This window comes from Ascidiella aspersa, chromosome 4 (assembly GCF_963924565.1).
Source record: "Ascidiella aspersa chromosome 4, kaAscAspe10.2, whole genome shotgun sequence".
NCBI classification, from domain to species: domain Eukaryota; kingdom Metazoa; phylum Chordata; class Ascidiacea; order Phlebobranchia; family Ascidiidae; genus Ascidiella; species Ascidiella aspersa.
Window position 1 is genome coordinate 7,733,982 of NC_139450.1, and position 13,090 is coordinate 7,747,071.

Genomic DNA, 13,090 nt, shown 5'->3' on the forward strand with positions numbered 1-13,090 from the left:
AATGGATAGGTTAAGGCAGGGGTAAAATATAGAATCTAAAATAGACATAATGTAAAATTCAGCATAAAACGTAAAGTATATTATTTTACCTAAATGAGTCTCGGGACAGATTAAATAGTTTGTCCGGCCGGTCCCGGCCCGCGGGCTGTATTTTGCCCAAGCCTGCTCTAATACAATTTTTTTCTCACTCACCATAGCATGGTGTCAACGAGGCTGTTGTAAAGACGTTAAACAGCAAACCACAACACACTCGCATTGAATTCATAATATATTCACAAAAATATTAACGATTTATTTACAGAGTTTCCATTTCATTGCGTACATAAGAATCAGCACCGAGACTGGGTAATTTCGCTTTTTGTAATTAGCACTTCAAAAATTCCATCCTCAGACTGGCGTAGTTGCTAAATGACATAACGTACAGGCGGAAGTACCTTGCGGTTATGGCTGGAATGAATAGGTTCACTTTGTAGCTTTCACGGTCGTGGTTGCCGACGAAAATCTGTAAAATGTCGAGTTGGTGATAAAGACTAGTTTTACTACAGTTGCTCGACATTTAAGGTTTTTCTAACTATCCTAACAAGTCTACATTTGTATTAAGTCGTCTCTAGGGCGGATCTATTTGGGGCCATGCCCCCGAAACTGTTGGTTATATTTTGCCTATAAAGTTGAAAATATCTCCAATCTAAATTTGGTTTCCAATATACTATTGCCATTTTGTTGAAATCGTTTAAGCCCAAAGGCGTCGTGCGTCTCATCGCTTAAAAAATGAAAATTTTGGTAACAAATTATTTTAGGCCACTTTTAACGCTGCACGCCAGAGTTTTTGTGATGTAAGTTATCCTTAAAATAAGCATTCCCCTCCCAAACAAAAACGCTTTACCAGCTCCTGGGCGATATTAAAGTTTTTGAAAGATTAAAGCCAAATAAAAGCAAACGGTGCAAAGACAGGACATTATTTAAAAAAATATTTTTGGGCCTCTGTTTAAACGTTACTTTGTCTGTTCCTTGTGCGTTGTTCACGAATTGTTGGGAGGTTGTGCTGTTGCCGTAGGATATCCTGAAAGATGTGATCCACTGGTCGTACAACCTTCGGCCTTGGGTTACTATCCCCGTGATGGTAGTGGATGAACCCAGATCAACTTGAATCCATTGGCCGACTTGAGCTGTTGATCACAAAAAAATCGCGCCGAAATAAGATATACCCAATGTGTATTCTGTGATGAAGCCCTTCTGAATCGTATTTGCTAACGATGGCAGTGGTGCGACGTGCTCCCAGAGCGACGGCCCAGATTGGCCGGAGGTCGTGAGTTCGAACCTTACCGCAGGCTAGTTGTCTTTCGCCTCACAAGGCTACCTGATTTTGGTTAGCTTTTCTAAAGGCATCCGATGTGTTGATCTAGTAATGACTTTCAGGGTACACCGAAAGCCATTGCAGACTTACCGAATCTGTCGATCAATGATGCAAGCAGAGCAGACTAAAACAAACTAGCCTGCAGCGAGGTTCGAACTCACGACCTCCGGTCAAGCCGGGACCGTCGCTCTACCAACTGAGCTATACAGGCTCAGAAGGGAACGAGTCGAGAAACAACCATACGCCAATGCTTGCTTAATCTGTTAGTACAAGCAACTTCATATTGAAGGGGATCCACATTACAATATTATTGTTCAATGAAACATGTACACACATATATATGTGCATGTCAACCACTGAGATCTAGCGCTTCTGAAGCTGCTTTAAAGGTCATAAAGCATAATGTGTCAATTGCTTGATGTTGCTACTGTAAATCATCTTCGATGTAATCGTTCAGTCAACGACGCTTTTGTTGCGTCTTTACTTTGTCGTAAAATTAGACCTATGAAACAAAGTTGAAATAACAACCGTCCCGCTATGACGAGTCCGATTCTCACCTCACTTGTGTTTTTCAAGCTTTATATTCGTTCGTTCTTTTGGTGCGTGTGTCGTTTAAGCTAATCATTACGACTAAGTGATAGACTCCGCACAACTGTGGTTTTTAATTACTTTTAGCTTGCGTGCAGTCACAAAATAATTTATATATATTTGTGGAACAAAAACAACCTTTTCATAACTTGCAAAACAAGTACAAAAATGGCAAGTTGGTAAATATCCTAACATTATTACATTTCTTTTGGATAGTGTGCATTTCATTCTACTGTTCCGTGCTTAATGAACGTTACATGGCAGACTTGAGAAACTGTCGAGGCACGACAAACAGTTTAAGAAACAGTGGTATAAATGTTTGGTATTGTGTTGAACCGTGGTGTAACGACAAGTAGTTACCATTGCCCCTGCCGGCGACCCACACTCCTGGATCGATCGGGTTGTCCAGTCGAGCAAAACGCGGCCCGTGATTGGCGTCGTACACCATAGATGCTGTAAGAGCTGAATCTGGTATTTGCCGATTCTTCAAGCCAACATAACAATCCTCTAAAATGTATTTTAGTTTATTTGGATTAAAGTCTGCTAGCAAATAAAAGAACAAACTGACAGTTTTGTGTTTTATTCTACCGATTACAACTTAGTTATCTGGTTTACAGAGAAAGGTAGCCTACTTCGGTCTAACAAAAAAAAAATTAAACTAGCTTTTGAAAAGAATTCCCAAGAAAGAAGAACATTAATATTATGTTATATAAAGAAGTTTCTGTTCGTAGCAAACAAAACTTGCTTAGTTTGAACCCCTGGTATTATTTCGCCTTTAATAAGGTTATTATTGTATAGGCTAAGACTTGAAACCTACCCGGGTTTGCCTTGAAATTGAGGAGAGTCAGTGATGGTTTTAATTCGCGGTAAAATCCTGAACACAGAAGATTAACGTTAGTTAGTTAGTTTGTGTACATTTTTTACAATATTTAATTTGACATTAAAGACGTAAGTTATATACCAAGGTGCGAATCCCATTTTTTGTTTGGGTTAGGGGCCCTGAAAAAATTGCAGAGATAACAAAATGTTAATTGATGACCTGAAGTTACAAATTTACATAAAACATTTTACGTTACAAAGTTACATCTACATGTGAGGCAAAATCCCACTTTATATATGTTTTTTTTAATATTTGACGATCATATAAGCGTAAGATGCTTCCATCACCTTTCAAGCGATCTATCTCGCTTTGCATTTCATCAAGTCTCTGCTGGTCGCAAACGCATTCTCCGGGGGGTCCAACGTCGCCCTTAAAGCCCCTCGGTCCCCTTGGACCCATTTTACCTACAAGAAAAGCATAGTTAATACGTTTGTACCTAAACGCAAAGTTTAAAAACCAGAGTAGGCCTTATGTAAAATATAATTCGCACAATATGACACGTCCTTGTAATCAGTTCCATGTTACATCAAACATTTTCAGGGTAAGGACATCAAACAAACAAAAATACTTGTTTTTTCAAATGCGTCGGTGAAGCAGTGTTCGACAAGCAGAATCCTGCTACCAATAATTTAGGATTCAAGGAAAATACATCCGTTTACAGCAGTGTTTCCCAACCTTTTTTCATAGTAGTGCCCCCTTGCGCTCCATATTATTTCGTACCGCCCCTCACTAAATTAATGACGTAGGTGCATAACTTAAAAAAATTAAAGCAAATACTTTACATATAACACTAATTTCGTTAAGGTTTAAACACACTGGTGCAAGGTACTCTGAGCTAATGGAATTTTACTGGATTACTGGCACTGGTCTAGAATAGTGCTCCGCAACCTTTTTCCACTTGCGGCACACCAACAGAGATAAAACAATTTGACCGCACACCTACGAAATGTATGTCGATTGACAATAGACAACATCAGCAAATATCATAGGCAGTAAATAGAAAAAAGGGGCGATTTGTTATGAAAGGCGTCGAAAATTTTACGTACTACATTCCTTTATCATCTGATTTTAGGGTTTGGCAGAATTACTAGATTTTCTCGGTTAACGTCCTGAAAAGTGTGCCCCCTTGCAATAGCTACTTACAGAGGGCTTTTATAGCATTCAAAAAATCCAACCCAAACTTGGTGCTTTGTACTTTTTCGTTTAATATATTTTTTGAACTAGCTGCTAAGATTAACTTATGGGTGGGGTTAGAATTATACGATCAAAACTTTACCTGCCTTGATGAAATATACATTTTTCGCATTAATTCGATTGATCATTAAAAAATGCATCTCCGGGAACTTCGAGGCACACCGGTTGCAGAGAACTGGTAATCCTACCACATGGTTGAAACATTTATTAAAGCAATGCATAACTTTTAGGTTAAGGTGTCGGTTAGTGTTTGGGTGGGTCAAGTATTATCATTTAACAATATTGCTTTTAACATAGCCAAACGCTAACCCGCACCCTAACCCAAATAATGTTTGCTGTGGTAGGATTCTAGACCAACGCCAGATTACTGCCTATAATATACATGCATTATTTCTCAACGTTATGTTATTACGAGGAAAAATTAAACTTTTTGCACCAAGACTTTTAATAAACAAACATCTGCACCAAGACTTTTAATAAACAAACATTTTATCGCGTATAAAAAAGTGAAACGCATCAACAACCAACGGGAACACACAATGAGACCTAAAAAGCAACAATACCTAAAGCAGAAAAATCTATAATTCCATAGTATTAAAACCAACAACATAATATAGTCAAATACCCAGTAATATCCAGTACAGAATAAGATCCAAATCGTCTAAATAAGACCTAAATCTGTCGGAATACGTCCTAAAATCATCCGAATAAGGCCTAAATAACGCCCGAAACTGTAGATAGAAGATATGGGACAATCCGTCGGTCTGGCATTGGCCGTTTTAGTGACGATGTTTGGGCGCCACCGCCACTGTTTTGGCACCGGATTTTGGGTCCTGTTAGGGGTTATTGTAGGGCAATGGGTTGGGTTAGTAGAAGATGGGTTGGTTGAAATTATTAGGGGAGTTAGTTATGCACTTAGGATTGGGTTTGGGGTTAGTTAAAGTGTTGTTTAGGCCTAATTTTGACCATTAAAGTCTTATTCCGACGGATTTAGGACTTATTGCGATTTAAACAGCACTACAACCATTATGTATTAGTCCTATTTTGGCCTTATTCCGAACTGTGTTTCATTCTGACGTTGATGTTGTTCTTATCTCGGTCTTATGGCTAAAAAAGCGAATTATTACGTCAGGAGTTAACAATGCGTGGGAAACTACTACGTTCGCAGTACTAAATTGCCATTTAAGCCTCAATGTTACATATTACAGTGCTGTTTGTTACTATTTTTATGTAAACAGTTCAGAAAATTTTGCAAAAAGTACTTTTACGTAACGCCCCCTTAAGTGCGTTCAGTGCCCCCCAAATGAGACAAAGACCCAAAACGCCCCCTTGTAACTCGCTAACGCCCACAAGGGGGTGGTACCGCCCACGGTGGGAACCTCTTGTTTACAGTGTTTATATTTCGATAACGATTACTTGTTAGCAATTAGAAACAAAGTGTGATATCTTTATGGAGAGGCTTTATCTCACTTACCAGCACGATTTACTTGCGAAGTAGAATTAATATTGTTCACCCTCGGCGAGTCTCGTTGGCGCACTGAAACACAAACATCGAAATCGCCTTGGTCGCCAGCAGAGCAAAGACAGACTGCAGAAGAAAGAAAGACCGTCCAAATAAACAAAAATGTCCCCAAAGCAGTAACCATTCTGTAGGTATTTCTAGGTACTAGTTTTATCTTGGTAACCGTTTTCTGCTTATTTTATTCGCACCTAACCATATAAAATAGTCAATCAGAAAGTTTTTAGGAGGAAGTTAGCCTTATCTTATTATCCAGATAACTTGTAAACTTATATAAATTAGTAGCTGTTTCTGTGATGTTATAGCTGTAGAAACCAATTAAAACATCCGAAATTTTATAGATACGCTGGGTTCTACCTTTCAAACTTAATCAAATTTAAACAAACATTATATGGAATGCAATGTTGTTCCACAAAAGGTTAACGTTAATCAATCACATTAAAGATTGTAAGATAAACACTTTTTTAACACACGCCTGCTAATAAACTGCAAATGGAAGAACGCATGATTTTGTACGCCTTCACACATAAAATTTCCCAATCAATGCTCGTCAAAAAAAGTTTCAAATTAAAAGGTAAGTCTCATACCCTTAAACACGCTTACAAACTTCGCAATGAGTTCATTAACCAAAGTGTTTATAAAAAACTGTAACATCAATATCCTGTGTATAACTGCTTATACTTTCCTGCGACAAAAAGTCCTTTTCGTCAAGCAACTGGCACACTTTATGCAAAAATATTTTAGTTATTTTGATATAGTTACCAGCAAAAATGTATTACACAGAAGTGGCGAAAACTTAATTCTGAGTTGCTTATGAATGTTAGCGTCTCGTTTCCAATATACGAACAGCTAATGCTAAGCGCATTGCCATTTTCGTGAAACCTGCAAAACACTGGTTCGTATCTCCGATAAAGCATATTAACAACTATAATTATCGTGTCGGCGTGTCGTATTTCTCGTAACCCCATGATTGACATGCAACATAATTGACAACACATTGGACCAAAGCATGAAAAAATCGGCTTTTTGCACCTGCCTGGTACCTGTGTAAAGTGCCTGTGTAAGTTTGCCAAAATCTGGGCTGCGTCATTTTGCTGTGTTGCCAAAATCTGGGCTGCGTCAAATCTTATGATTTTTTTACAGTGTAACCCGTAGCGGCTTAATGTCCTATATTAGTTAATTTTATTAATAAGCTTTACTAGCTAATTCTGCCTATTTATTTAAGAGCATCAACGGCCGTGAGTTCGTGTTGTTTTCCTAGATTAATCTTGTTTGAAGCTTGTAACAAAACACACACCACTCGATTCCAATTGATAGATATATTAAATGCATTAAAGTTAGTATTCATAATTATTGCCAAACGAATCGATTGATGTACACAAAACACCATGGTCTTACATTTCCGATTATTCTAACATATTGCGAATGACAAACATTAACTGACAATTCATAATTGAAAACTCACAGCCGATAACTTAAAAGTCCAAAGCAAATTCACACAAATTACAAAGCGCCGCCGCTGATTAGGCCTGCCATATTCGAGACTTTTAGTTTGTGTCTGTTGACTGGCGTTGAGACCATTACATGGCTGGCAATCCCAAAGGAACTGTTTCGCCAGATTTAGCTCGGCACAGCTGAGCAGACGAGCTATTAATTTGATTAATTTGAACCACATGTAAGTTAATTACATGTTGCGAACGTACGTAAGGGCGACGTAACAGTGAGGCAACATAACCTGACAGGGCTATGCAGTGTTTTTTAAGCCTTCGGCGTCAGGTGCACCTGGCGAGCGAAGTTGTCGAGATATTTTTGTGGTTATACCGACATTTCTCTTGAATTTCATTCAGATTTTTCTTAAATATCATAATAAAAATACTTTCGCTCCAGGGGCACCACCAAATTTACAGGTCTACAGGTGTGCCCGGCGGTAAAATATGTTGAACACTACCCTAAGGACAAAAACCAACATGTAACAATATAAAATGTGCCTTCTTGTCGCCCATAGCGGCAACCAACCTAGCGAAGAAATATTTGTGTCTAATTTGTAAATCGATGTATTTCTACCAACTCAGTAATGTTTCGGATTTTATTCAACGCATGGAGTTGTTTGTTCTATTGTAAAACAGATTTATTGTCAGTGATTTCAATCTTGAATATTCATTTCTTCTATTTAGTTCCAGTGACTTAAATGTGGCCATTCCTCGAAACAAAATTTTACCTTTATTTCTTTTTTTTTGGAAAAGGTTTTTCGCTTGAACGAATTTTTTGTTTTAGCACTTTTTTAAGTGTTAAGTACTGCACGCCACATGTTGTGTTGTATAAAATCATACTTTCAGAAACAACAGTGAATTTACACCTAGCAATTAAATGCACAACTAATTTTTTTTACATTGAACTGCCTCTTATTTGCACTATGGGTGTGATGTTTCTATTTATCTGAAAACACTCTCGGTATATAGCTGAGCGTTTGACTATAATACATATTAGTCGTATTGTGGCGTGCGAATTTGGTAAATTGTGTCAAGGGGGCGCGTCCCCAAAAGTTTAGGACCCCTGCTATCGGGATTTGTTTGCACGTTTAACGCTCACCAACCCGCGGGTCCACGTTAAACTTTTTAACCTCCCTAAAAGATAAACATAAAAACTGTAATATTAATAAATCAATTTTTACGATAACGTAAAACCAATTAGTACATTTGAAGGTTCTCAAACATTACATTAGTGCTCTCAATTTGATGTCAACTGAGACAAGCGTTTGGAGCTAAGTGTGCTGTATTTTGCATCTGGAAATGTAAAAATGGCGAATTAGTGCTATAAAAATTAAAGGATTCTTTTTAAGAAGAGCCCGTTTCTTTAACTAATTGAGCGAATTGGTAGTTCTTTGAATTTGATTTTACCTGCCGATTTCTTAGTTAACATACGTAAGCGTTGAGTGAAATTTACAGTTGATATTATTTAGTTTAGGGGGTATGTAAACTTTTAAACCAATGGGCAAATATGTGTATCCAGGACAGCCTATGGGCCAGAAATTTGCATGGGGATTAAAAAGCGAAAAACTACATTGAGCAGATTTAGCTTAATTGTTCTTTGTTTAAGCCTAAAATACAATGACTTTTTTCTGTTAAAACTGTTTTTAAAATTGCATATCCTTCTTTTAGTCACGCAACAATACAAGAAGAGTTTCATATTGAGCTTATGACGTGGTGAAAACAAGTCTAAAACCTAGGCCAGACTGTATCGAACAGACAGACTTTAAAAATGGTAATTTGTTTAATCAGAAATGAGCGAACGTTTTAGCTCAATTTTCATCAACAAACACCCTTAAAATTAATATGTACATCGGTGTAAAATAAAATACCTTACAATACATTTAAAAGCATAACACGATAAGAAACATAACATAGACTGTTGATTAAAGGTTTTGTACTAAGAGATTTATAATAAACAAATCAATTACATTTTAGCTTATAGCCATAAAACTTAAAAAAAAAACGCTGCGCCGTAACAAACCAATTTTGATATAACACTTATACATCATAAAAATCAATATGTGCACCAGAATTAAAAGAATTCTTGTGAATTAACATCATGAGCTTGGACGCTGACGCAGAGCATTCAACATACGTTTTGTTATTTTTCAAATCTTGAAATATTTTTGCAGTAATGGGATCATTTATGCAAGATAATGTATCCGTCATAGCTGTTGGCATTGGACCAGGAGCCCAGTTTAGCACTCGCACATCTTTTCTTTCCTCTGCCAAGACTCTAAACATCATGTCTCTGGCTGATTTGCCTGCACAATACATTGACATTCCCCGAAAAGGCTGAATTGCACACAATGATGAAATGTGTATCACAAAACATGTGCAATGTTTAGGAATGCTTTGCAGAAATTGTGCTGTCAGAAACATTGCAGAGGTCACATTAGTATCCATATACTTTGAAATTTCGCCAAAGTCTTTTTGCATGTCAAACTGGACATTTACATCTCCAAGGGTTCCAGCATTATTGAAAAGAATACTACTGACAAACGTGTGAGAGTTAAGACCTTCAAGACAACGATCCATAAAATGAACTAGATCTTGCTCATTACTAATATCAGCAACTAAAAGCTTTAATACAATTCCTTGATTTTCATTTTGTTTGCTCAAAAGGGTTTTCTGTGCACATTTCAATTCTTTTTCGTTTCTTCCTGATAAGACCAATACAGAACCATCACACAATTTTGGCAGCAAAGCTTCAGCAATTGCATATCCATATCCACGATTTGCGCCAGTTATTATGGCAAACACAGGATTTTGGAGGGGGTCCATTATCAAAAAATATACAGAAATAATCAAGGATCTAAAAATAAAAACAGCATTCAATATCTTATATATCTAAAATATATTATGTTTTAAATAGATAAGGTCTAACTGTATTCCTACTACACCGTAAGACTTTTAAAAGACTAGCCCAATCAGTCAATCAATTAAATATTTTATGCCAGAAAGGCCAGGCTAGATATACAATAGAACTATCATTATGCGAGGTTTAAAAGCACGACCTCGGTCATACCAGGCCGTCTCTCTACCAACTAAGCTCAGAGGGGAGCAATCAAGAAACAACCTTAACACTATTGCTTGCATCCTGTTAGTACATTTGCATTGCACGTCGTCGACGAAAGATGTATGCATGTAACTGTAGAACAACTGTGATCTAGCCTTTAAAGCTTGTTTTTTGATAAACAATAACGGATTGCATATTGCATTGCTTATTACGTTTACCTTAAAGATTTGCATTAAAGACTTGCTCACTTACGGTGTAGTCTGATATGTAAGCCTTTATCGACGTCAAAATACAACTACAGAAAAGCCAGATCACAGTTGTTGTTCGTTTATTTATAAATGCATCTTTATTTTAAATTCCTACTATTTGGAACATTTATTTTCACACTAAACAAAACGCATTTTCACAATCAACGTATTTTTTTAACAATAGCTCAAATTGCAGCCGAGTGAGCACGATGTGTCCAGAACTTCCTGGTTGTGTCAAAATATTTCCTGGTTGTGTCAATATGAATTAACAGCCACCATCCGGTCGATGATGAACAGTTTAAGGCCATATGGAAAGCCATAGCCACATATGTGAATTTTGAAAAGTATTGTTAGGTAAAGCCACATAAGTTCTGACGGTTCAACATTAATTGCAATTTACTATTCTATTTTTTATTACGTATGCCTACTTAGTGTTTGTAATGACTACTGCGAACCATTTGTCCACTTTATATTTCGAATATAATGGCTAGAATAAAATGTATTTACTTTCTTTAAAATGCCGTAGCAAAACAGCAGGCGCGGATCCAGAAATTTTGTTTTGGGGGAATAAAGACTTTTCAAGATATGGCGTCACAAAGTTTTGTTATAACATGACGTCATAAAGTTACGTTATTACTCGACGTCACAAAGTTACGTTATAACGTGACGTCACAAAGTTCGATCCAAACGTGGTCACGTAGTTACTTTAAGCAACACGCACTTAATTCGTTTATTTGCTTAAAGTTAGATTGGAGAGGCTTAGTTTCAATACACAGGCTTTAATAAAAATTAGTCTTGATTCAAAAACAACGCCTTTTATGTTTAGGACTGGTTTTCAACCCTTCATTTCCGAGGGTGCAATGAGAAGGACAACGCCTTCGGATTCGCGTGGATGGCCAACTATACTTTTGCATATAGTTCAAATAGGCCAAAAATTCAGTGGCTAAGACATAACCACGTGGTTTTCTCCCCTGGATCCACCCTGGTTCACAGCCGAGCGCATTGTGGCCTCAGACCCTTTAGTAAATGCAGTTTTCGCTATTTATTTCTTTGCAATATTGCCTTTGTATCACGCGTACTTTGCTAACATATTTTCAATTTTTAAAAAACAAGATAAACGTTACCATGCCATAAAATGTCTATTTTCAGATTTAAAAAAGGGAACGGTCTGGGACGCTGTTCGAACAAGAATAGCTGGCCGAGCGGCGACCCGGTAAAATAGTTTTTGCAGGTACGCGGTACCTGTAAAAAATCTTGAAAATAATTATTTGCCTGCCTGCATGTCAAATTGAACCTGAGTCGATACTTAATCATTCTCGTAAATTTCATAACGGGTTTGGACATTTTAAATACTAGTCGATTCGAAAGTTTAAATTGTCTAGCCATATAGGGTTTGATTTAATTTGGTTGTTACCTACCCTCATGTAAAGAATTTGCTAATATTACTTAAATGTTTTTTAACAAGTAATTTGTTTGGTAAGAGTTTAGTATTTCGCTCTAAATCCCCCCACATATGCCGCCTTTAAGGTGCAACATTTTTATTGCCGTTTGAGTCCAATTTTGAAAACGGTATGATAAGTTATAATCAATCGACAAATATGTGTTATGTACTGGCATACGAAAATTGGTATTAGTTGACGGTAATCTGCATGGCAGGAGTGGCGTGAATAGGTCTTGGAATGCATTATCGTAAAGCTGCAACGAAGCAGAATGAGCGTGCAACTCTATAGTACCAACACAACAAAGTTTCACCTTTAAAGTTTGTGTGTAGGTTAGTCGTAAAAAAAGTTGTGAAGGGAATTAACATTGGCCGCCTCATCAAAAGTACATGATTAAACAAACACATTGTTTTCGCATTATATTTCTATTAACTTCCAAATATATATATTTTAGCGTATTTGCTGTAACCTCCTAATCACCATTGTAAAAGTTTATTCGGATTATTACTAGTTTACTTCGGATACTCAAAACTTGTTAAGCAACGCTGCGTTCTGAGGCACGAGTTCACCTAACCGTTTTTACTGCGTTTTGCTTGACAACTTTCGATATATCAACTCCTATGGTAACATAAAAAGTCCCAACAGCAGTTTATAGGCTACCTGTTGGATTGCTACTATTTCTCAAATGTAAAACAAAGTTTTAATCCAAAAATCTGTTTTGGTAAAGAGCGATAGCTCAACCATAAGTGAAAAATTTTATTTAACGTTCACAGTGATTATCTATCTCAGAAGTTCTTCAACCATGCTCCGCGACTCCCTGTTGCGTCGTACAATGATCTCGTAGCTTCGTGATTTTCGTTTGCGCGCTCCGTCGCCATATCGTGTTTGATCGGATGAATGGTGTGTCACAATTTTGGATTGAATGTTTAGACAAATCATATGGGCCTAAAATTTATTTTCGGGACATATTTTGTTTTTGTTCGAAATCTTTATGTATTGTTTTTTTTTGGTTTGTTTTAGACTGTTATTTGTTGAGAATTTTACAGTAAAACTATAAATCGTAGACACTTGAAGTATCCATACACGAAGTAGGCTGATATGTAGATGTCGTTTTGCGGGTTAGGGTTCTGTTCACTTAGGGTCCTTTCATAGCTGGGGGTAAAATTTCAAACAAATTGTGAAGTCTTCGTAAAATAGATTTTAGCCCTGTACTCCTACCTAGTGGTAGAAATATCTCCTAAGTAAACCCGGTCGTCTAGCGGTAATACGTAATGACCTGACAGGGACTTGGTTTAGGTAACAGATGACTTAGACTGGAAC

The 13,090-nt window shown here is 37.1% G+C and overlaps 2 protein-coding genes across 2 annotated transcripts; both read right to left on the reverse strand.

Annotated features, from left to right (window-relative positions):
• Nucleotides 1–250: 250 nt before the first annotated feature.
• LOC146146945 (lactadherin-like) lies at nucleotides 251–5,722 on the reverse strand. Its single transcript, XM_083387448.1, has 6 exons — nucleotides 5,491–5,722; nucleotides 3,110–3,226; nucleotides 2,760–2,816; nucleotides 2,303–2,449; nucleotides 997–1,166; nucleotides 251–502 (listed from the first exon to the last, which is right to left on the reverse strand). Exons 1-6 carry the CDS (start codon nucleotides 5,660–5,662, stop codon nucleotides 365–367), a joined length of 801 nt encoding a protein of 266 aa, XP_083243574.1. The 5' UTR covers nucleotides 5,663–5,722; the 3' UTR covers nucleotides 251–364.
• Nucleotides 5,723–9,062: 3,340 nt separating this feature from the next.
• Nucleotides 9,063–9,848, reverse strand: LOC146146946 (sepiapterin reductase-like). Its single transcript, XM_083387884.1, has one exon. It carries the CDS (start codon nucleotides 9,846–9,848, stop codon nucleotides 9,063–9,065), a length of 786 nt encoding a protein of 261 aa, XP_083244010.1.
• Nucleotides 9,849–13,090: the final 3,242 nt, after the last annotated feature.